Source organism: Pollachius pollachius (genome assembly GCF_949987615.1).
Source record: "Pollachius pollachius genome assembly, chromosome: 6".
In the NCBI taxonomy this organism is placed as follows: domain Eukaryota; kingdom Metazoa; phylum Chordata; class Actinopteri; order Gadiformes; family Gadidae; genus Pollachius; species Pollachius pollachius.
The window spans coordinates 2109447-2134446 of record NC_136939.1 but is presented as its reverse complement, the minus strand read 5'-3'; the positions used below and the strand labels follow the sequence as shown (position 1 = coordinate 2134446).

Below are 25000 nucleotides of genomic sequence, written 5' to 3'. Positions count from 1 at the left end.
GGTTAGTGTTGGGGGACTGACTAGGACCTGGTTAGTATTGGGGGACTGACTAGGACCTGGTTAGTGTTGGGGGACTGACTTGGACCTGGTTAGTGTTGGGGGACTGACTTGGACCTGGTTAGTATTGGGGGACTGACTTGGACCTGGTTAGTGTTGGGGGACTGACTTGGACCTGGTTAGTATTGGGGGACTGACTAGGACCTGGTTAGTGTTGGGGGACTGACTAGGACCTGGTTAGTATTGGGGTACTGACTAGGACCTGGTAAGTGTTGGGGGACTGACTTGGACCTGGTTAGTATTGGGGGACTGACTAGGACCTGGTTAGTATTGGGGGACTGACTTGGACCTGGTTAGTATTGGGGGACTGACTTGGACCTGGTTAGTGTTGGGGGACTGACTTGGACCTGGTTAGTATTGGGGGACTGACTAGGACCTGGTTAGTGTTGGGGGACTGACTAGGACCTGGTTAGTATTGGGGTACTGACTAGGACCTGGTTAGTGTTTGGGGACTGACTAGGACCTGGTTAGTATTGGGGGACTGACTAGGACCTGGTTAGTATTGGGGGACTGACTAGGACCTGGTTAGTATTGGGGGACTGACTAGGACCTGGTTAGTGTTGGGGGACTGACTTGGACCTGGTTAGTGTTGGGGGACTGACTAGGACCTGGTTAGTGTTGGGGGACTGACTAGGACCTGGTTAGTATTGGCGGACTAGCTAGAACCTGGTTAGTATTGGGGGACTACTGATTGTGGGGCATGACCATGATTGGGCGTTAATAAAGTACATGTTATCTTAAATGCAGGCAAACACTGATTCAACTTGGTATTATAAATTGGACATGGTAAGATATATTCATGACACCCCACCTAGCACTAGCCCCCCCAGAGGGCAAGAGAAAACTCCCTTAATTAGCGAGGTAAAAACCTTGAGAAGGAACAGAGAGTGGGGGAACTATCCCATTGTTCAACTCAGCAGTGGTGCAGGAGGGTAACAGCACTGACTGTGGTTTATCCCTGACGAGAAACCCCACCCCCATAATCCCAGACGAACATTTCATCAGTTAAATGGATCCGCTCTAGTGGGGAGGGAACCAGCGTCCATCTGAAGACTTGACTCTACGGTCATCTATCCTTCCTTTTGAGGCCCTCCTTCCTCTACCTGAGGTCACGCTAAGGATGCGCTGCAGGTGTGTGTTCACACAGCACCCCCCGCGAGACGCACACCGCGTCCCAGTTACCCTGGTAGACCCCCCTCCACATTAAACAGGCCGGAAGAAGAGAAATCAGGACCACAGAGTGACCCAGAACCGGGCGGTATTTATAGGAGCTTATTAAAAGATCTCTACTCCAGATCTCGTCCAATTACACAAACCCACTGTATCTGTATTCTACATGCTCCGTCTAAATCTACTCTGTATAACTTAGTGAGATTTACTTTATATTAATTTAGCAGACGCCTTCAACTACGGCGACTGATGGCTCTTTGCCACCACATGGTACCAGCTGAACTTTTGTTTTATTATCGGGAGAAGTTGAGGAGGATACCTGGTACCTGGTACTTCTTCTAGTACTGCCTTCCCCCGAGGTTCCAAGTGAGCAGAGGCGATACCGAAAGGTGTCGACACTGAAAGGTGACCGAGGTAGCTGAACACACTGCAGACTGAATCGTCAATAGTCATTGTGTCGCTGCGTCATCATAGCCTGACATCCTGCACAAACTCGTATATTTTTAAAAAGCCAAGCTACTATAGCCACTGCCATTTTTGGTAATCACTTGACTGCAAAAAGGCGCCAAATACAGAAAATCACAGACCCCATCCCCTCGATATTACCCATTGGGCCTGCGCCTGACGTGTTGATGGCCTCGCGGCAGTTTCATACGGCATCGCCATGACGACCATGACAACCATGACATTGAGGGGTTAGGCAATATCTGCAGTGGAAAACAAAGTACCTTGTACCAAAAGCAAATAGAGTTGGGTAGATTATAGTCGAGTTGAGCCGGTACTATGCAAGGCAAAAAGGCATTACAGTGAACTCTGGTTGAGACAGGTCACTAAGGAGCAGGTAGGGGTCAGACAGTACAGAGACAGGTCATTAAGGAGCAGGTAGGGGTTAGACAGTACAGAGACAGGTCATTAAGGAGCATGCAGGGGTTAGACAGTAGAGAGACAGGTCATTAAGGAGCATGTAGGGGTTAGACAGTACAGAGACAGGTCATTAAGGAGCATGTAGGGGTTAGACAGTACAGTATGATTTGCATCACCACCACTCTGGTACAGACACGGCGCTCTGTCTGCTCCACTTCACCGCTTTTTTCCAAGGGGAGGATAAAAGCATTGAAATGCCAACGTTATGCCGATGGGGCGATTGTCGGTCTTGTCCACGCCTGTCGCAGGGAGCATGACGTCACATACGAGACGTGTAGTCTTTCTCATTGTGTTTTCTCTACAGCCTTTAACTTTTTTAACAATTGCGCAATAAACGGTCAAACTCTTGACATGAAAAAGTATCATTTAAATCCACAAACAACATATGTGTAATCCGGGGCATATAAAGACTGGGACCAGAAAATAATTACTTTCTCTCCATTGAAACCCATTCATATTTTACGATCTCAGAGGTCCCATGGGGTTCTACCGGAAGGGGCGGACTTACGAGCTCTTGGGAGTTCAAATCTTGTACCTTTTGACTGGGAGTCAAACAGTTCAGACCTGAGTTTCCCCACCTAGGAAGCATCAGACCATCATCTCTGTTGGTACCTGTTGTGTTATTGGAGCTTGCTTCCCATCATAGAATCACCTGCAGGGTAACACATCACTGTTGTGTGCTGTTAGACTCTGTAATCGTTTGTGGTGTTAGTGAGAAGGCTCCCCCCAGGGTGAAGAAGGATGTTGTTGATGTAGTAGGAAAGTATTTACACACACTGACTCTGAACAACAGAGCCTGTCATCACACAGAAAACCTGGTGGTCAGGTTTGGTTTCCGGTGTTAACCAGACCTCTCTCTCTCCCTCTCTCTCCCTCTCCCATGCTCTGCCTCCCTCTGTCTCTCTCTCTCTCTCTCCCTCTCCCATGCTCTCTCTCTTGCTCTCTCTCCCGTTGTCTCTCTCTCTCTCTCTCTCTCGCTCTCTCTCCCTCTCCCATGCTCTGTCTCTCTCTCTCTCCCTCTGTTTCTCTGTCTCTCTCTCTCTCTCTCTCTCTCTCTCTCTCTCACTCTCCCTCTCCCATGCTCTCTCTCTCTCTCTCTCTCTCTCTCTATGTCTCTCTTTCCTTCTGGTTGTGATTGCTTATAGAATGTGTCATCACAGAGATAAATGCCTTAGGTCATCTCGGTATTTGAGCAGCTAAGTGTCATCGGGTAACTAAGATAAGGACACTGCCAGAGTGTATTCAGTGAACTCATTTTGTGTGCACATTTGCCCTGTACAATATGACGCTAGTACCAATGTTTCAGGCCTGCAGGGATTTTGCTGCCAACTGTAATTGTCTCCAAACCCGAAAAAATAAATAGTAAAAGATTTTTTCTTGAATACATTTGAAGAAAAGAGATCATATTATCACTGTTGTAAGGGAACTCCAGGTGTTGGAGGAACAAATCAGAGAAGGCACAACACAGACAAGTGAAACAGGAAAGAAGCTGTTCAAACTATTCAAGCTCATCACGTGACATCACATTTAGTCGTCGAGCTGTCATTCACAGCCATTTACTCATTAGTCAGAGAAAAACCAAAGCATATAATCAGAATTATAGCTACAACTTTTTAGCTTCAATTGGATTCCCTCTCTGTCTCTCTCTCCTTTTACAACCACACACACACACACACACACACACACACACACACACACACACACACACACACACACACACACACACACACACGGGTAGAAATCTAGGAGAGACAGTGGTGTTGAGCTCCATTTAAATGACACACACATACACACACAGCTACAATTGGAAGTAGCTACCAAGAAAAGTTAAAGTGCGGGAACAAAAACTAGAAGCCGTAATCGACAGAGCAGCCATAGCGCTCATTGGGCTCCGACCAACACAGGGCTGGTCCTTTCTTTATCCAGTGTTTCCTTATCACTGATAGTGTGGGCTCGTTCAGTGTCAACACAGATTGGCCCGGCAGTCCGCAGCTTGTCGCGGGTCGGACCGGGGTTACGTAACGCTGTCTCTGGGCCGCGGACCAGCTGAGCTCTGAACCCAGTCCTCGGCTGTGCACTGGGGGCTCACAGCCCGCCGTCCTCATGCTCGTCAGGCCAGGAGAACCGCTCTCTGCTGGGAACCCCCGCAGTTTACACATACCTCGGGACGGAAATCAGTTCATTCATCAATTCTAGTCGCCAGGCCACGCAGAATGAGCCGATTGGTCGGTGCTGGGCCTCAGTTGGATTTCAGTTGGTTTTGTAGTTCTGTGAGTTCAGTCTCGCCCTTCTCAATTAATTATAATGATATACTTTATTTGTCAGACAGGTCTGAAATTTGTTTTGCGTCCATTTAGTTGCGCCATTGTGACTTCACACATCTATGTAACATTAATTGTCCGTAGTGCACATTGCAGGGCATTATATCACACACCACAAGCAGAAAACAGAGAAACACAAACGCATAGAAGACATAAACACAAAAGTCCCTTCACCCTCTCCTTGATCTAGAGATTGATTCAGTGTTGAGCATGTGGATTGATTGATGAGTGTTTCAGTTTGATCCCGTTAAACTGGGGTATTCTGAATCTGCCCTTTGGCGGTAACAGTTCGTATTCTCTGTTTAAGATGTGGCTGCTGTTAGAGACGATGTTGTTAGCCAACCTTCGCATGTTTTTATGATAGGCCATTTCGGTTTCGGTCCGGAGGGGATGGCCCATAATCCTGGAGCAGATTTTTAATTGCTGTGACAATTTGGCTTTCAAGGTTGTAGACACTCTTGTACCATACAATATTACAGTATTGTAAAAGGCTTTCATGACTGAGGTGAAGAATAAATTAAGAATTTGACCGTTCGCCCCAGAGGGTCTGAGGCGTCGGAGAAAGTATATCAGAATATCAATTAATTTTGTCTTTAGCGTAAACTCAAAATACTAATTAAAGTCGAGTCGAAAGTACTAGTATTTGTGGTACTGTCGTTTAAATAAAGCTTTCAGTTTTTGTTTCATTCATATAATTGCCACAAATATACCATCCTGCTGTATAGTAATCAATTTATTGTGTTTCCATACATAGCAGCCTCTCTTAACCATTCACTGAAAGTTGTGAATCGGTTTCATATTCATTGAAACCAGCAGTCCCACACTAATCCCCTGCCTTCTTGTTTCACTGAGCGGCTGGATAACATTTCCTCATTCTGTGTTCAGATGACTACATTCTCATTTCCCGTGGAGATGCTACTTCATAGCATTAGAGCGTAGGGCTGGGATTAGCAGGGGAGTGGCCTATGTGGATTACAATGACAAAGAATTGAATTGAAAATAATTTGTGAGCAGGATAATGTCGACACCACTATCATTGACCATCACCGTGAATCTGCCTCTGTCAGGTTGTGGAGCCTCTGAGAGGGCAAACTCTGGGGCTTTTATTTTGAAGGCATCTATGACACAACAATGGTTGACAAATTCCTTCCTTCAAGTTCATACCTTTTAAGCAAAGGAAACATTTTTAACATTCTTGGGCGTGTGATGCCTCATACCCGATCGTCACGGTGATTGTTCACCTCCAGCTGAGTGCCCCGCCCTCAGGCTCTCAGCATGAGGCAGAAGCTATTGGTCAACCATCCTTCCATCTGTATTGTGTTCACCACAATCCTGGGATTGTCTGTTTTAATTGACCTCAACACCACTGTCCTGTGTGGGTGTGGGTGTGGGTGTGGGTGTGTGTATTTGTGTGTGTGTATACAAGAGTGTCTATCGGTCTGTGTGTGTGTGTGGGTGTGGGTGTGTGTTTAAAAGGGACATTCAGGTCAATGTGGCTCAGTCATGTTTACACTAGACATTCATTGACATACAGAATATGATGTAAGTAATCGGAAGCGTATATATATATATATTTCCGTTGCTGTGGAATTGAATGTGGAGAATTCATACATTTTTAATAGACAAAATCTGTTGAACACAGATTATAAAGGTCATGGTGATAGGAGATGTGGAATTATTTATTTGGATTATAATCTTTCTAGGTCAACATTTACGTTGCATCTGTGTTAATCTGTGCCTAGCTGTTAGCATGTATAGACAATGCGGTATGGTTTAGAGTCTAGACATTAACAGTTTTTAGTCGATGGCGTCAGACTGCAGGCACACTCAAAGTGGGGATCATCGACTAGCTAGCTAGTTAGCGATCTTCTCCATCCTGCAGCAATATATGACTCCCTGAAGAACATGTTGTTAGCTAGCTCCAGCATGTACTGTAATATGTACACGCCTTCATTGATAGCATCTAGCAAGTTTGCTTACTCCAGCATCATTGTATGTTGTACTCCCTGGCACTTAAAAATAGTACCTAGCATTGTGTAGCATATTATCCAAGCTATCTTTGTTGTATACGGGGAATGGGTTAACCTAGTGATTGTTAGTGCTTGGCTTGTTAGTGATGTTCTATGAACATCCTTACTGTACTAACAGCGATATATTGTTGTTTCTCTTTCTTCTGACAAATGTGCTGGCATTGTAAGTAGCTTTGGATGAAAGTGCCTGCTAAACGGCCTTAATGTAAATGTAAATGTACTTGCAGGTGTACAGCAGGGTGAGGATAGCTTACCAGGGGGAGCGTATCTATGTTCCCCGGGTCCTATGTTCCCCGGGTCCTATGTTCCCCGCTTTGTATGTGACCAGGGAATATAGGAACCTGTGAGCAAATTTTTTTTTCGTAGGATGGCAGGGGGAAGTAACGCCTTTTTCGCCTCTGATTCGCCTGTGATGGGTTAGAATGTCTCTCCTCCGATTGGTTATGGTCAGGGTTAGGTTTAGGGTTAACCCTCACCCTAACCCTAACCCTAACCATAACCCTAAACCTGACCCTAACCCTTTGCACCCGGGGAGCATAGGACCTGGGGAACATAGGGATGACTCCCTTGCCGGCCAGCAAGCTCCCTCGCTGTCGTCTCCCTGTTTAAGTTAAAGGTCCAACGCCCTGCGGGCTGATTAACTGTCTGCCGCTCAGCGTCTTCTCTCAGCACAACTGGTTCTACCGCCGCGCCTGGAATCTATAGGGCTTGTACACTAAGGCATGTCATCCGATGAATGTCCATTTTGGAAGCGTTGGAATGTTAGTTATTGTGTTGGTAGTATTTGTTGTTTAGGTCGTTGTTGAGCAATTAACCGTGGAATGATTTGTCATGTGTTTGAAACTGACCCAGCGCTTATCATGTGGGAAAAGGCAAAGCATACCTTTCTTGAGTCCTCTCACTATGGCGCAGTATGGGCTCACTGTTTGAAGCTCATGGCCAAAGGTTCATCATGGTTGAAAAGTCCATTGCTCGTAAGATCTGTTGAATGTACAACGTTAATCCTTTTTTCGTAACAGGGATTATTTCATGCACGTTGCTTGTTGCTGGACACCTCTATCTACAGCGCATCTTCATCTGCATATCTCAACATGACTGTACTGGCTACTTAGAGTATATTTGTAGTCCTTTGGCTCCATCTTGTGGTCAGCGACAGGCAGTGAAGCTCAATAATTGGTTTGTGTGTGTGTGTGTGTGTGTGTGTGGTTGTGTGGGTGTGTTTCAAGTTTCAAGTGTCATGTTTTATTTTTTCATTCATTATTATTTTCTCAATCATTCCCATTAGTATTTGTATCAGAGCAGCAGTTATAGTGGTACTATCAGCAGTAGTAAGCAATACCAGCATTGGCAGTATTCTTCTTCTTCTTATTATTATGATCCAAACAAAGAAATGTGGAGCTTGTATCGTTCTCTCAACGACCTCATCTCATATTATTATTTATTCGTGAGTATTTGGGTCAAATCGACAGGGAACGGGGCGACATTCCTCTGTTAACGGTTGCCACGGTGACCACCAGCCGCTGTTCCTGAAGAGAGGGGCGGGGGAGGAGGGGGAGGAGGAAGGGGGGGGGCACCTCAGACCTGTTGGCTGCCCAGCGGGGGGTGAAAGCGCGTCGCAAAGCCTCTGATTGGCTGGCTGGTGCCCGCTCTATTTATATCCTCTCTCTGTCGCCCCCGGCAGCAGCAGCTGTCCCTCCCATCCCTCCCCCTCTCTCTCAGGTCTCCCCCTGCCCGGCACACCGGGCCTGCCCTACGTACCCCTATCACATTACTGCCTCCCCCCCCCCACCCCCTGCCGGGCCATGTGTCGCCTGTGACGCCCCGGTCTCCTGGACCTCCCACTTCCCCTGGTGGACCGTACTTACTCCCTCTGGCTCAGTGTCTCTCTCTCTCTCCCTCCCTCTCCGTCTCAGTGTCTCTCTCTCTCCCTCTCTAGCTCAGTGTCTCTCTCTCTCTCTACCCCTCTGTCTCAGTGTCTCTCTCTCTCCCTCCCTCTCTGTCTCAGAGTCTCTCTCTCTCTCTCTCTCTCTCTCTCTCTCTCTCCCTCTCCAGCTCAGTGTCTCTCTCCCCCCTCCCTCTCTGTCTCTCTCTCTCTCTCTCTCTCTCTCTCTCTCTCTCTCTCTCTCTCTCTCTCTCTCTCTCTCTCTCTCTCTCTCTCTCTCTCTCTCTCTCTCTCTCTCTCTCCCTCCCTCTCCAGCTCAGTGTCTCTCTCTCGTCACACACATGTCAGGACCAGGAGCCCTGGGAGTACCTGAGTGCCAGTAGACAGCCGTTGAGGCAGGAGGTAGGCGTCTGGCGGTGGTGTCTTGTGGAGCTCTGTGGAGCCGCTGTGTGCGTGTGCGTCTGCGTTGTGTTGGCCTTGCTCATTGTGCTGTGTTGGGGGGTTAATAGTGTGCTGTCGGTGCCGGGGGCCTGGAGGTCTGTCTCAGTAAGGCCTCGTACCCAGAGCTCTCCCTGGCTGCTCACAGACTATTTATAGGAGGGGAGTGTGATGGAAGCTAGGCCACAGATAGCAGCGCAAGCAGCCTGTCGCTATCCAGCCTCTCAATCAGGGGAAGGGTGTGTTGCAATGGGTTGCAATGGAGCTTGAAATGTGTGTTGTAACGTTCTGCTGTCGTATGAGTTGTATCTGTGTGCCCCTGTGTCTGTGTGTCTCTCTGTCTATGTGTATATATCTGACTGTCAAAAGACACATGTTTATCTGTTGTTGGTGTGTCTTTCTCCCCCTCTTCCTGTCATAGTTAACAATCAAACCAGGGTTACTGGAGAAGCCTCGGTGTTGGACAGTGTTGCCCGATTGGCCCATATTTCTGGCGGGAAATCTGGCCCAATCTGGCAACACTGGTGTTATGTTTTCTCACTACACTGAGACGGGCCAGAGACGTGCGTGGTTCGACTGACCTTAACCAAAAAAAACCAAAACAAAGGTATGGTAGAACGGCGTCCGTACCCTAACCAGTCACGCTGTGTGTTAGCGGTGTGTTTTAATTGTGAACTGGGTCACCAAGACTTCATAAGCTCCTGTCAGCGCTGGAATTCCTCTGGGGGCAATTACCGTCCGAAATGAAATGTTGTCCGTTAGCGGAGCAGAGAGCTGTCTGCGATGTAGGGCACAGATAAGTGAGTTGGAGTGCTAATTACTGTAAAACGAAACAACGACCACCAGAAACTTCATGACCATGCATCAAGTGAAAGTTTTTGGAGGTCTGGGGAGTGTATTGATGACATGAGTGTATTTATGAAAATAAACCCTTATGAAGGGTTTACCACAATTAATCATGCTTTGGGACAACCTGGAATATTTGGTAAACACTCCACATCATCTTACTAAATGACGTAAGGCGTAAAAATTCACGTTAATGTTTGGAGGAGGCAAAACGTTAATGTTTGGAGGAGGCTTCGACGTGTGTTAGAATGCTGTGACCAGTTAAAAGTTCGTTCTGGGATTTTACTATGAATAAATCCACATATTTCTCATTCAGCCATCTCTTGAACCTGTTAAATGTATCTGTGGAACCTGTTTACGCGTTGAAGTTAGAATTTGTAGAAGTCAGTCAAGTTATAGACATTCACATTTACATTTAGGGCATTTAGCAGATGTTTTTATCCAAACCGACTTACAATAAGTACATTTGTCAGAAGAAAGAGAAACAACAATATATATCACTGTCGGTATAGTAAGGATGTTCATAGAACCAAGTGCCAAGCACTTATAATCGCTAATGGGTTAACCCATTCCCCGTATACAACAGAGATAGCTAGGGTAAGACGCTACACTATGCTGTTGCACGATGGTGCCAGGACGTACAACATACAATAAGTGCGTACATTAAGTGCATATTTAGTTGTATTGACATAGACCAGTTGAAAGAGAATTCGGATTTAATGTCAGAATGCGGCTCCCAGCCGAACTAGTTCCTCCACACAAAATGTACTTCACATCCTCTTTACAGTCCAACCTTCCACTATCCCCGCTGGTTCGGAGATGCTCACAGCAGCGCTGGTTTGATCCACTGTGTTCCTTGGTTCTTCATATCTTCTGTCTCCTGCTCCACAGGCGGCCGCGTCACTAAGCGCCCCGCCCCCCTCCCCGTGTTCCACGTTGTCTGGGGTGTCCTCCATCTCCCTGTTGTGTTTGTCCGCCATCCCGTCCTCATCCCGTCTCTGGCCAATCTCCACTGGGCGACCACATGGCTTACAAATCACGCTTTTCATTCTGGGAACAAAAGGGAAGTCTGGTGTATGTGTATATATATGTATTCATGTATGTGTGTGTATATGTGTATCAATGTATTGGTGCGTTTTAGTATTCTCTGCGAACCGACTCGGACCTCGGATGTGACGTCAAGCGCACCCTTCAATCGTTTTATTATGTTTCGCTCGGTCGTTGGGGAAAAACATGGACGCCAGCCGGAAAGCTGTTGTCGCGGTAGCATTGGCAGAGTACCAGGCGCTCCAAAACAAGTAGGCGATAGGCCATAGGCAGAGAAACGGACGCAGTAAGGCATTGCAGTAATACGAGTGATTGAAATTGCCTTTTAAACCACCAAAGCGGTCCAAGCACAATGAAAACAGTTCATACTTCAAGTCACACCGGGCGCAGCCATCTTGAATTCTGTCTCGGAATCCTTGCTCGGCCTCCTCCGAATTCATCCGAGCAAGCAAGTTCGCCGTCCGAGGGAAAGGGGCGTGTTGATGCGTGTCGCTAGGCAACGTCCTTGGACCTCCAAGACGGATGGATAATAAAACGCACCATATGTGTGTGTATATGTATACGTATGTCTATTGTGTCACCTATATTTTGACTCTGTGCATGAGGTTATGGTTATGCATGCAGTGGTTTTGGTGTGATGATTGCATCGTTTGCAGTAAAAATCTTATCATGAATAGAATATATAATTAGGCCATTTTGCGTTGGTGTTTGGGTTAAGTGGTGAGTGTTAAGTTTAACTGGTGAGTGATGGGTTAAACTGGTCAGTGTTGGTTAACTTGTGACCTGTCTGCTTTCCCCACATTAGGTTAAACATGAGAAGCCAAGCGTAAGTTCCTGTTTTTCACCCGCATGCGTTTGACACCCTGACTAAACCCTGTGGTTCACCTCTGACCCCGTTAGCCTAGCGTCTGCTACAGGCCTCGTTGTGTGAGGACCGCTCCATGCATACAGTTAGGCTAGCCTAGTTAGCCTAGCGTCTGCAGCAGGCCCTGGTTATATGAGGGCCGTTTCCATGCCTACGGCCCTAGTTAGCCTAGCGTACACCCGATAGCCTGTAAGCCTAGCGTCTGCAGCAGGCCCCACAGGTTATGAAGGCCATTCCATGCGTACGGTTAGCCTAGCCTAGTTAGCTTAGCTTATGCAGCAGGCCCTGGTTATATGACTAGGGCCCTTTCATGCGTAGGGCCCTAGTTAGCCTAGCGTATGCCCGTTAGCCTAGTGTATGCCTGTTAGCCTAGCGTATGCCCATTAGCCTGTGAGCCTAGCGTCTGAAGCAGCATTCACAGGTTATGAGGGGGTCAATCCATGTGTACGGTTAGCCTAGCCTAGTTAGCTTAGCGTCTGCAGCCGGCCCCGGTTATGTGAGGGCAGGTTCAATGCGTACAGCCCGTTAGCCTAGCGTATCCCCGTTAGCCCATTAGCCTAGCGTCTGCAGCAGGCCTCCACAGGTCATACGAGGGCCGTTTCCACGCGTAGCGCCCGAGCTAGCGAGCGTCCCTGATGCATGACAGAGGCGCGCGCAGGTGGGCGGATATCAAGGTTATCACAGAGCCGCCGCGGCGCCGCTAACGATCTCCGCGCTCGCCGGCGCTGGCGTCTTAATGCTCCCTAATTGATGTTTACCCCCGCTGCGGTTCGCGTTTGGAGCCGTTCGTCTGAGTAAAACTAATCAACGAGACTCAGACAACAAACAGCCCTCACCTCAGCCGCCCCCCCGTGGTCCACCAACTAGCCCCCACACTTAAGCGCTGTTAAAAATCACCCGACAAAGGGGGGGGGGGGGGGATTGCCTGACCCGAATAGACGAGCGACTTCTGAGCGGGCTCCCAGCGCTGTTTGGTGATACGGACAAACCCATCAGAACACACTCACCCCCTCGCTGTGTGTGTGTGTGTGTGTGTGTGTGTGTGTGTGTGTGTGGGTGTGTGACCCAGTACCAGATCTCTGTGTGTGTGTCTGACCCAGTACAACCTGTGTGTGTGAGTATGTGTGTGTGTGTGTCCCAGTACAACGTGTGTGTGTGTATGTGTGTGGGTGTGACCCAGTACAGCATGTGTGTGTGTGTGTATGTGTGTGGGTGTGACCCAGTACAGCATGTGTGTGGTGTGTGTGTGTGTGTGACCAAGTACAACGTGTGTGTGTGTGTGTGTGACCAAGTACGTGTGTGTGTGTGTGTGTGTGTGTGTGACCCAGTACAGCATGTGTGTGGTGTGTGTGTGTGTGACCAAGTACAACGTGTGTGTGTGTGTGTGTGTGTGTGTGTGTGTGACCCAGTACAATGTGTGTGTGTGACCCAGTACAGCATGTGTGTGGTGTGTGTGTGTGTGACCAAGTACAACGTGTGTGTGTATGTGTGTGTGACCCAGTACAACATGTGTGTGGTGTGTGTGTGTGTGACCAAGTACAACGTGTGTGTGTGTGTGTGTGTGTGTGTGTGACCCAGTACAACAGTAGCCCTCTTCTGACCAGTGTGTCCTCCCTGTGTCCAGTCTGACTCCGACAGCCCTCAGCCAGTAGCTAGTCAGGACCCCACCCCCGTCGCCGCCCCTCAGCCAATCACATCGCCCGCCACCGAGTCGTCCGCTAGCAACGGCGCCATGTTCGGTGGGGGCATGTTCGGTGGGGGCCGGAGGCTGCTGAGGCCCGTGCCCCCCCCCGGGGCGACGGAGGACGCCCCCCGGGCCGGCGGACCCTCCGAACCCCCAAAGACCGCCGGCCCCGCCCCCAGCGCCCCGCCCACAGCGGCGGGGGGGCGGCCCGAGAAGGACGACATCTCGGCCGGCCTGGCCAGCCTCATGGGGCGGGGCCGCACCAAGGAGCACCGGCCACGCCCCCGCAACCAGGACCGGCCGGGCGACGCCCCCCAGCCGGACGACGCCCCCCAGCCGGACGACGCCCCCCAGCCGGACGACGCCCCCCAGCCGGACGGCCCCGAGCCCAAGCCCGAGGGCGGGGCCCCCAAGGAGAAGGTGGAGGAGGAGGCGACGAAGACGTCGGACCCCCCCGCCGCGGCGCCGAAGAGCGAACCCCCCGCCGCGCCGGGCTTCCTGTCCGGCCTCAAGCCCGGCCCCCTGGCGCCGCCGCCTGGGTTCATCCCCGCCGCCCCAAGGCCCGCCTCCCGGACCCCCAGACCCAACCCCCTGGCCCGGCCCCCGGGCTTCGTCCCGGTCGCCCGCACGGACCCCCTGGCCCCGCCCCCCGGCTTCATCCCCAAGCCCCGGAACTTCTCCATCAAGAAGCCTGCCGAGGTACAGAGTGGGCGTGTCCCCCGCTAACTCCTCCTACTAGACCGTGAGGCATGCTGGGTAACGTCAAACTACACATGTTCTTAAAGGCCGCGAGGCATGCTGGGTAACGTCAAACTACACATGTTCTTAAAGGCCACGAGGCATGCTGGGTAACGTCAAACTACGCATGTTGTTAGTGGCAGGTACACATTTTTAAAATGTTGTTGCGTTCTCAAAGTCCAACTCGCCGTGCGTGTCTTCGGTTTGGTCCTCTTCTCTCCTTTGACTTGTTTTTACAGACGCTTTAATCAACAGCGTATGCACAATAAGTGAGGCAGAGAGAAGCAGCTAAACAAATCAACCAAACACTGAATCCCAGGCGCTTCATGACCTAGTTCCTTATGAACAACAACAGGACAACAACAACAACAACAGGACAACAACCACCACAGAGCAGCTCTGGGAGCCACACCGCGGCGATGGTCGTTTTAAACCGTTCCACCGCTGAAAGCGAGGTGTGATGGTTTCAGACAGCGGGAGGGATATAACGAAGACCTCCGGGAGGGTGGACGGACGTGACAGGGACTGACGGACCCCTGCTGGGTCCAGGACTGCCCTCGGCCCGGCTCCGTCCTCTGGGGGTCCGGTGTGGTCCGTCCGTCGCTCATTACAACCACCAGACCGGGCTCCCAGGTCTTCGGGGTTCCGGCGGGGCTGTTTACGCCCCCCGGTCCTGGAGAAACGAGCCAGAGAAAGATTAGTATTGATCGGGAAATCATCCAATTCCAGGGACTCGCTTCGCCCAGGTTGTCTCTGCGGAAATTCCCTCTTAACAAGACGCGGCTCTCCGGCCGGTCGATACGTTTGTAGAACGCCACGGCCAATTACCCCGGGCTAATGCTCTGAGCGAGGACAGAGCCTCGCTCAGAGGCGGCGGGTTGCGTTTCCGTCCCGGCCGGAGGCCCGCGGTGCGGAACGGTTAGCCGGCTGGCTGTGGGGATTTACATGCCGCTGTAATTGGTCCTTAATCCGGCAGTTTGATTTGAGATGGGATCTCTGGAGTCGGAGGCAGAAGAATGAGATCCGTCGCTGTCAGTTATCTTTAGTTCAGCGTCGGTCTTCCCCTCGCTCTGGAGAGTCCCAGCGGTGGAGACACTGGGGCTGATGGGAACACTGGCTGACGTCTTAACACAGCCCATAGACTCGAGTCGTCTCAAACATCGGCCGATTTTGCACTAGCAAAGACGTGCTCCGGTTTGTTTTGTGGTCGTTTTTATTCTTTCCAGATAGTTGATGCATGCTTTTAGAAGACCTGTTCATCTGAATCAGACAAAGACCTTGGTTTTCCCTGAATTGTTTTCCTCTGACGTTTGCGGAGCATTAACAACTAATTGGTGGTGGGTGTGTGTATTGTGTGTACCTGTGCATGGAAATTCCCTGTGTGTGTGTGTTAGTGTGTGTGTGTGTGTGTGTGTGTGTGTGTGTGTTGGGTGTTAATCCTTGCCTGTATTGTGTAAAGGGGAAGGCAGCACCTGGCTCCTCTGTGGCCCCTGGCGGCCCCCCCTTACCTGGGGGGGCCCCGCCCCCCGTTGCCTCCGCCCCTAACGACCAGGTGGCCCCGCCCCTCACTCCCTCCGCCCCTAACGACCAGGTGTGTTCGCCCCGCAACGTAACAGACCTCGTTTACACCCACAGGTTCCATAGTAAATATAAACAAACGCACTGGTTTCCAGTGTAGTCACTGGCAGTATCTGTTGGGAGTGTGGGAGACAGAGTCAGGCCATAGTGTTGTTGGATCCCTTCTGTTGACACCTCTACCATCGCAGGCTCCAGGGCTGGTCCCCACCGAGGAAGATCACAAGCGTGTGAAGAAGATCTTCTCCTTCAACGCCCCGAATGTAACATCCTGTCTCACTCGGCTCTCCGTCGCTTGGGTTGTTGTAGTGCGGTTGTTTGCGGATGTTTTTTGATGTCTGCCTGATGTCTGCCTGATGTTTGGCTGATGTTTGGCTGAAGATCAGCTGGCCAGGTGGATGGTTGCTTGGCATGGTAGATGTCCGGTGAAGATGTAACCCTTGGCCTGTCCCGCACAGTTTTATGACACCACGCTAACTCCTGTCATAAAACTGTTGACGCTGTTTGTGCAAGGGGTTCCAGTTGCAGGCTTGTCGCTGGTCTCCTGGTGTGTCATGAACTAGCCCGCCCTCCCTTGCAGTGTGTGCTGTTGACTTGGAGATCATGGGCTCAACTAACCAGGCTTTTCAGTAGCGATCTGTCCTGGAAAATATTTTGGCCAAATGTGTGTTTTTGATCAGTTATGCTTTGTTGGATATGGTCGATATCATTGGATACTGCTTGTGGTTGGTTATGAGTATGACGTTGTTGGAGGACCCGTTACGGTACTAAAGGCGTTCTGATGGAGGCCTGCAGAAAGGAGCATGGCGTGAACGTGTGACTAACAGGAGGAGATGTTTAAAGAACGGCTCACCATCTGTCCTAGTGTCTGTTCTGCTTAAATTACTCTGGATGATTTGCTTGATTCTGGGGATGTTGTGCGTTATTGCATTTTGTAAGAACCTAAATGTTGTCAAGGAAATAAAACACTCAAATCCACGTCTGCACATCTAAAATTCTGGCTTTTGTTCCATCGCTTTTCTCCCGTCTCTCTCATCTCCTCTCTGTGACTCTCTCTCTCGCTCTCGCACTCTCTCTCTCTTGTACTCTCTCTGCCTCTCTCTCTCTCTCTCTCTCTCGCTCTCGCACTCTCTCTCTCTTGTACTCTCTCTGCCTCTCTCTCTCTCTCTCTCTCTCTCTCTCTCTCTCTCTTGCTCTCCCACTCTTTCTCTCTCTTGTACTCTCTCTCTTGTACTCTCTCTCTCTCTCTCTCTCTCTCTCTCTCTCTCTCTCTCTCTCTCTCTCTCTCTCTCTCTCGCTGTGTGATCGATTGGTCTTCCTGGCGCCTCCATCTGCCTGCACGGCTTCCATAGCCTGCCAAGAAGCCTGCTTCCGCCCAGGTACAGAACCCGGTCTCTGGCCTCACCTGGCACCATGCTGCCCTCTGCTCCTCCTCAGAATCCACTCCCCCAAGGAGGGGAGGCCTCTACTCTCTGTCTCTCCCTTTGTCTCTCTGTCCCTCTATCTCTGTCTCAGTCTTTATCTGTTTGTCTGTCTGGCTCCCTCTTTTTCTCTCTCTCACTGTGTTGGTGTGTGTGTGTGTGTGTGTGTGTTTTTTTTACTCTATCTCTCTCTCTCTCTCTCTCTCTCTCTCTCTCTCTCTCACTCACTGTGTTGTTTTGTGTGTTTGTGTGTGTTTCTTTCTCTCACTCAATCACTCTCATGCACACACACACACACACACACACACACACACACACACACACACACACACACACACACACACACACACACACATACACACACACACACACACACACACACAGACACAGACACACACACACACACACACACACACACACACACACACACACACACACACACACACACTGTTTATTGTGTGTATGTGTGTGTCTCTGTTTCTCTCTCACTGTGTTGGTGTGTGTGTGTCTCTCTATCTCTCACTGTGTTTCTATCTCTCTCGCTCTCGATCTCTCTCCACTCGTTGGGTCTTTCCTGTATGCTTGCACGCCCTACCTCGTACCTTCCTGGTGCATGCCTCAGTTGGCCACACAGGAACCAGAAGTGTGTTCGTCGGTTTCAGTAGTGTGATTAGGGGTCTGGGGGTTGGAGAGGTGGCAGAATGAGGAACTGTGTGGTTTCCGTGTTGCTAAACTCAACAACACAAACAGTGGCAGGAGGTACTGTTAACATGGCGCTGGCGTGCCTCTCCACACCTCTAAAGAGCTGCTTAAAGGTAGAACACTTTAACCCACACAGTGTCTCAGCTCGGGTGTGTCAGGAGACATAAGCTTTCCTTCATAGGTTGACTGTTTTTCTTTCCTTCTGATGCGATGGTCAGCCAGCAGTGATTGCTTAAGCTAATGGTTGCTAACAGATTGTAGTTGCTAATGCCAATGTCTGCGGGTGTGGTCGATGTGGGCCGTTGGCCAATGCTTGCTAGGGGTAATGGTAATGTTGATTGCTAATGGTAACCGCTACTTAGCTGGCTGGCTATGAGTCAGGTTCTCACGGCTCCACTCAGATCTGTGTCTTAATGCCTCATTTAGATTCTCACAGTGTTTTGAGCTGCATCACATTGACTTGCAAGTGTGTGTGTGTGTGTGTGTGTGTGTTTGTGTGCATGCGTGTGTGTGTGCGTACGTGAATGTCTGTGCGTGTGTGCAGGTGTGTATGCCTGTGTGTGCATGCGTGCGTGCGTGTGTGCATGTGTGTGTGTGTGTGTATGGAGAGTGCGTGTGTGCGTGTGTGCGTGCGTGCGGTGTGTGCATGTGTATGTGCGTGCAGGTGTGTATGCCTGTGTGTGTGTGTGCGTGCGGTGTGTGCATGTGTATGTGTGCAGGTGTATATACCTGTGTGTGTTTGTGTGTGTGTGTGTGTGTGTGTGTGTGTGTGTGCGGTGTATGCATGTGTATGTGTGTGCATACTTGCGGGTGTGCGTGTGTGCGTGCTTGCGTGTGTGTGTGTGTGTGCGTGTGAGCGTTGAAGCGTGTCCTCCCGTTGACCTCTGCCCGTGTCCTGTTGACCCCTGCTGCTCTCTCCATCCAGCCCCGCCCGGTTCTGGACCCGGTGGCCCTGCTGACGGCCGCGCACGCCGCCGCCACGCAGGCTCAGGTCTGACCTCGCACGACCCCCGTCACGCGTGTACCCGTGTGATCATGCCTGTTCCCGCGTGTTCTTGCGTGTGATCCAGCATGTTGGCTCTTGATCCCGCGTGATCTCGCGTGTTCTCGCGTGAACCCGCGTGTTTCGGAGTCTAGTGCTCGCTGCATCCAGTGTTGAAGTCTCTTATTTCACCACCTGCCACTCTAGTGACATCACGGGGGGGGGGGGGTGCCTATCCAGATGCATGATGGGAGGGATCTGGTGTAGGTTGATCCGTTGGTAGCTTGTGTTGGTTAATCAACACCAGGGGGTTGAAGCCCGAAGGTTGAGGTGTGTGTCTGTGATACTTAACCAGCGACTCTTTCTTCATAACCTATAGAGTGGACTTGATAATGGGCAGCCCCACTTCAATCAATAGCGCACACACACACACGCACAGGCACACGCACGTACACACACACACACACACACACACACCACGGTGACCTGCCCTCTCCATCCACTCTGTCACGTTAGAGGGTGTGTGTGTTCATATAATCGCCCTCACCACCGCACTGGCTCCGGGGCCAGCTGTGTGTTCCATGACAGGTTTGAGCCTCATCGCCTGCAGTCTAAGTATTCCTCTCATGTTACGCACCATGTCAGAGGCAACGTGCTAATGGCCTAATTATCCCCGTGATGAATCTATTATCGGCCGGTTTTATTCATATCGCCGTCACGGCTGGCAGCGGCTCCCAGCCTCCCTGGCCGTGTAGAGGACTTTACTGTTCAGCAGACACGTCACCCAGAGCCCTGTGCTGTGGCTTCAGGGCCGTAGGGCCTCACCGATCTAAAGACTCAAGGCTCCCTTGTTCAGAGTTCACCCAGACGCTGCCCTTTTAACCATGTTTTTTCCGAATGAGATGAGATGTACTTTATTAACTCCTGATGGGGGGGATTAGGGAACGAGGTCAAAGGCATGTGGTTCGTAGTGTTGCGCCATGGTTCATACACACAGTTGTGTGTGGTTCTCCTCATCTGCGGACCAGAGCGGCCCTAACCTCTGTCCCGTTGGCCGTCCCCAGGGGAAGACAGAGCAGCAGCTGGCCGCAGAGCAGGCGTGGTACCTGACAGACAAAGTATGGCTGGTCCACAAAGATGGATTCTCCCTCGGTCAGTGAACCTCTGCGTCGGTTGTGTTGTTTTTTGTCTTTTCCTCTGGCAGTTCAAGTTCCCCACGAACTCTCCTAAAACACCCACATGTGTCTCCATCTGAAACATGACATATTAAACTTAATTAAATTAGTCAACTATTAAACTTATTTAAATAATAATATAAATATTATTATTGATAAATAATGTTTCCAGATCACCAGAACTCGGTGATCGGGAAACTTGATTGAACTTTTTTCCAGCTTTGATTGGAAACAAGTTCAGAACTTGATTGAAATAGAGCTAAACGTATAATTATTCATATTTCCTCTAACTCTACCAAACGGTCTTCAGTAGTTCATACCGGGAGCCGACTGTTCCTCTAAACACCCACCCTGTCCTGCTGCGTCTCCCTGGTGGATGGCTGTGTGTCGTACGCAAAGCGCTGTGTTAATAAAGCTTTGTCCCTGTCTGTGTAGCCACCCTGCTGAAGACGGAGGCCGGCAGTCTGCCCGAGGGGAAGGTGAAGGTCAGACTGGACAGCGACGGCTCCCTGCTGGAGGTCGACGAAGACGATGTGGAGAAGGTCATCCTTCAACTATTCACTGTTTACTATACCATTAAATAGACTTTTCCATTCCAACTATTTACTATTCACTTTTTACTATTCTATAAACCATTTACTATTCCATGACTTATTTACAATTCTATAAACTATTTACTGTTCTGTCAACTATTTACTATCAACTTTTTACTATTCTATAAAAAATTTACTATGCTATCAACTATTTACTTTTCTCAAAATCATTTACTATTCTATAAACTATTTACTATTCTCGAAATCATTTACTATTCTATAAACTATTTACTATTCTACAAACTATTTACTATTCCACTAACTATTAACTATGACCTATTACCTATTTATCATCTTATAAACGATTTACTATCCTATAAACTATTTAATCTCCTATAAACTATTTACGATTCTATAAACTATAAACTATACTATAAACTATTTACTATTCTATTAACTATTTACTGTTCTATCAACTATTTCCTTTTAACTTTCTACTATTCTAACTATTTAATATTCATTTAATCTAAAAATTCTGCTAGCGGCAAGAATAATTCAAAGCGTTTTGTTGCTATTTGTGTGAGCTGCACCGTGACTGATCATGACCGTAGCTGACCCTGTGCCCCCTGACCCTGACCTCTGACCCTGACCCTGACCTCTGACCCTGACCTCTGACCCTGACCCTGACCCTGACCTCTGACCCTGACCTCTGACCCTGACCCTGTGACCCCTGACCCCAGGCCAACCCGCCCCACCTGGACCGGGTGGAGGACCTGGGGTCTCTGCGCTCCCTGAACGAGTCCAGCGTGATCCACACCCTGAGGCAGCGCTACGGGGGGAACCTGGCCCACACGCACGCCGGCACCAACATGGTGGTGCTCAACCCCGTCAGCACGCCCGCCATGTACTCTGAGAAGGTACGCGCTGCTGCACCCAAAGTACTACACCTGTACGCAGTACTACACCTAATGTACTACGCCCGCCATGTACTCTGAGAAGGTACGCGCTGCTGCACCCAAAGTACTACACCTGTACGCAGTACTACACCTAATGTACTACACCCGCCATGTACTCTGAGAAGTTACGCAATACTACATCTGATGTACTCTGAGGAGGTACGCAGTACCAAACCTTATATATTACGCCCACCATGTACTCTGAGAAGGTACGCAGTACTACACCTAAAGTGCTACGCCCGCAATGTACTCTGAGAAGGTATAGTACGCAGTACTCTGAGGAGGTACGCAGTACTCTGAGGAGGTACGCAGTACTCTGAGCTGCTCTGGTAGTACTATGGTACACTATAGTACCCTATGTTGCCCTCTAGTGGGCTGGAGTGTATTTGTACTAATATGTATTTGTATATGTGTGTGTATGTGTGCTGTCTATGTGTATATGTGTGTGTTTGCGTGTATGTGTGTCTGTATATGTGTGTGTTTGCGTGTATGTGTGTCTGTATATGTGTGTGTATGTGCTGTACATGTGTGTGTATGTGTGTGCTGTATATGTGTGTGTATGCGTGTGATGTATATGTGTGTGTATGTGCTGTACTGTACATGTGTGTGTATGCGTGTGCGTATGCGTGTGCCGTGCGTACCCCAGGTGATGCACATGTTCAAGGGCTGCCGGCGAGAGGACACGGCGCCACACATCTACGCCATGGCCCAGACGGCGTACCGCAGCCTGCTGACCACGCGGCAGGACCAGTCCGTGGTGCTGCTGGGAAAGAGCGGCAGCGGCAAGACTACCAACGCCCAGCACCTGGTCCAGTACCTGGTCACCATCGCCGGCAGCCCCGGCCGGACCTTCTCCGGTGAGTCTGGACGGAGCCGACGAAAAACCGCCCAACCGGGCTCATTCGGTCCGGCCCCTTAGTCAACCCCCCCCCCCCCCCCCTCTGTATGATAGAGTGCTAAAGTGAACACGTCACGTTGTCCTGGCAACCGGATCTTCGGTTCCAAACCGCCGAACGGGAGACGGCGTCTTCCATTGCTTCCACGTGTTGTTTCTTTCAAAATGAAAGAGATCTCAAGAGGGGAAAATCCCTGCCAATCGGAACATGTCGAGGCGTTCATGTGTTCCCCTGGGGTATTGAAAGGAAAAGTTAGACGACGGTGGTTTCGTTTTTTTTTTTATATGAAGGCAATCTATTCTTAATGTTGCTTACATCATTGGTAAGGCAAACTCGCAAATCAATTCTCAAAAAAATCGTTCCTTTCCTAGAAAGCGTTCGTGTGGCATGGGATATCCCCTTGTTAATTTGGTTGGTGTAGAACCGAAAATCGGTTACTATGGAAACGTGACGTCCCACTTTAGTACTCTTTTGGCTGATTCACTAATTCCCCCACTCTCCACCTCAAGCTGGTGTGTGGTGAGCGTTCTGGCGCCGATTGGCTGCCGTGCGTACCCCAAGTGGGTTCTACACTGGTGGTGGTGAGAGGGGCCCCCCTTCACTCTAAAGAGTCTATGAGTGTCCAGGAAAGCGCTATATAAACTCACTCAATTATTATTATTACAACACAGTGGGGTCGTTCGTCACGCAATGCACTGGGGACACTCTGAATGAAACACTGGGGTCACTCTGAATTAAACACTGGGGTCACTCTGAATGAAACACTGGGGTCACTCTGAACCTAACACACTGGGGTCACTCTGAACCTAACACACTGGGGGTCACTCTGAACATTACACACTGGGGGTCCCTCTGGACGGTACACAGGGGATCGGGGGTCACCCCTAACACTGGTTCTCTGTGCAGCGGAGAAGTGGCAGGCGGTGTACACCGCCCTGGAGGCCTTTGGCCACGCCTCCACCTCCCTGAACCCCAACGCCAGCCGCTTCACCCACGTGGTGGCGCTGGACTTTGACCAGGCCGGGCAGGTCACCTCCGCCTCTATACAGGTACACGCACACGAACACGCACACACACACACACACACACACGGACACGCACATGCACACTCACACTCACACGCATACACAGTTGATCACAGGTAAACATCCTTACACAGGTGTAACCTATGGACCTGCTCCTTAATGACCTGTCTCTGTACTGTCTAACCCCTACCTGCTCCTTAATGACCTGTCTCTGTACTGTCTAACCCCTACCTGCTCCTTAATGACCTGTCTCTGTACTGTCTAACCCCTACCTGCTCCTTAATGACCTGTCTCTGTACTGTCTAACCCCTACCTGCTCCTTAATGACCTGTCTCTGTACTGTCCAACCCCTACCTGCTCCTTAATGACCTGTCTCTGTACTGTCTAACCCCTACCTGCTCCTTAGTGACCTGTCTCTTTACTGTCTAACCCCTACCTGCTCCTTAATGACCTGTCTCTGTACTGTCTAACCCCTACCTGCTCCTTAATGACCTGTCTCTGTACTGTCTAACCCCTACCTGCTCCTTAATGACCTGTCTCTGTACTGTCTAACCCCTACCTGCTCCTTATTGACCTGTCTCTGTACTGTCTAACCCCTACCTGATCCTTCATGACCTGTCTCTGTACTGTTTAACCCATACCTGCTCTTAATGACTGCCTAACCCCTATGATTGTTGTGTTCATGGTAGACGATGCTTCTGGAGAAGACGAGAGTGACCAGGAGACCAGAAGGAGAAGCTACCTTCAACGTCTTCTACTACCTCCTCGCTGGAGTAGACAGCTCTATGAGGTCTGTCTGTCTGTCTGTCTGCCTGCCTGTCCGTTTTATATTTGCAGCTTTCTATCTATAAGATATTTTTGTCATTAATCAGTTATGATTAACTTATAGTCGTCATGCGTCACATTTTAAACTAGCTCATAGCTTTTAATAACCTGGACTCATCTGTAGTCCATGATGGCGATTTCAATAATGTTATCAATAAAATGACTATCCTATTAGTGTTCTGCCACTCTCTGTTTACACAAAACGTACTATCGCCCGTATCAAAGCCCCTCCCCCTCACCCTAAGACTGAAGACCCTCTGTGGCGTTGACCCGGTGCTCAACCCGCTCTGCATCGCATTTGTCTCTCGTCTCCAGAACGGAGCTTCACCTGAACCACTTCGCTGAGAACCACGCGTTTGGTATCGCTCCTCACCAGAAGGTAGGTCCCCCTACAGCTCACCTCCCCCCTACAGCCCCCCTCCCCCCTACAGCCCCCCTCCCCCCTACAGCCCCCCTCCCCCCTACAGCCCCCCTCCCCCCTACAGCTCACCTCCCCCCTACAGCCCCCCTCCCCCCTACAGCTCACCTCCCCCCTAAAGCCCACCTCCCCCCTCCCCCTACAGCCCACCTCCCCCCTCCCCCTACAGCCCACCTCCCCCCTACAGCCCCCCTCCCCCCTAAAGCCCACCTCCCCCCTACAGCCCCCCTCCCCCCTACAGCCCACCTCCCCCCTACAGCCCCCCTCCCCCCTAAAGCCCACCTCCCCCCTCCCCCTACAGCCCACCTCCCCCCTACAGCCCACCTCCCCCCTCCCCCCTACAGCCCACCTCCCCCCTCCCCCCTACAGCCCCCCTCCCCCCTAAAGCCCACCTCCCCCCTCCCCCTACAGCCCACCTCCCCCCTCCCCCATTCAGCCCCCCTCCATGCTCAACCTGCTACACTGACATCAGAAACCACGCACACTCAAA

At 50.3% G+C, this 25000-nt stretch overlaps 2 protein-coding genes across 2 annotated transcripts in view; both read left to right on the top strand.

The window, feature by feature from the left end:
• The window catches only part of LOC307077551 (unconventional myosin-XVIIIa-like), a 69758-nt gene that overhangs the window by 2602 nt on the left and 42156 nt on the right, over window positions 1-25000 (top strand). Inside the window, exons 3-9 of the mRNA XM_079738979.1 lie at window positions 19747-19834; window positions 20293-20399; window positions 21131-21307; window positions 21993-22203; window positions 23149-23291; window positions 23957-24057; window positions 24408-24471. Coding sequence (XP_079595105.1) covers window positions 19747-19834; window positions 20293-20399; window positions 21131-21307; window positions 21993-22203; window positions 23149-23291; window positions 23957-24057; window positions 24408-24471 — 891 coding nt within the window. The remainder of the gene's footprint in view (window positions 1-19746; window positions 19835-20292; window positions 20400-21130; window positions 21308-21992; window positions 22204-23148; window positions 23292-23956; window positions 24058-24407; window positions 24472-25000) is intronic.
• Window positions 13010-14003, top strand: LOC307077062 (uncharacterized protein). Its single transcript, XM_079738325.1, has one exon. The coding sequence runs from the start codon at window positions 13313-13315 to the stop codon at window positions 13988-13990; it is 678 nt and encodes a 225-aa protein (XP_079594451.1). The 5' UTR covers window positions 13010-13312; the 3' UTR covers window positions 13991-14003.

What these genes read in the sequence shown, in the direction of transcription:
- LOC307077062 (XM_079738325.1), top strand. Translation starts at nt 13,313, where the DNA reads ATGTTCGGTGGGGGCATGTTCGGTGGGGGCCGGAGGCTGCTGAGGCCC.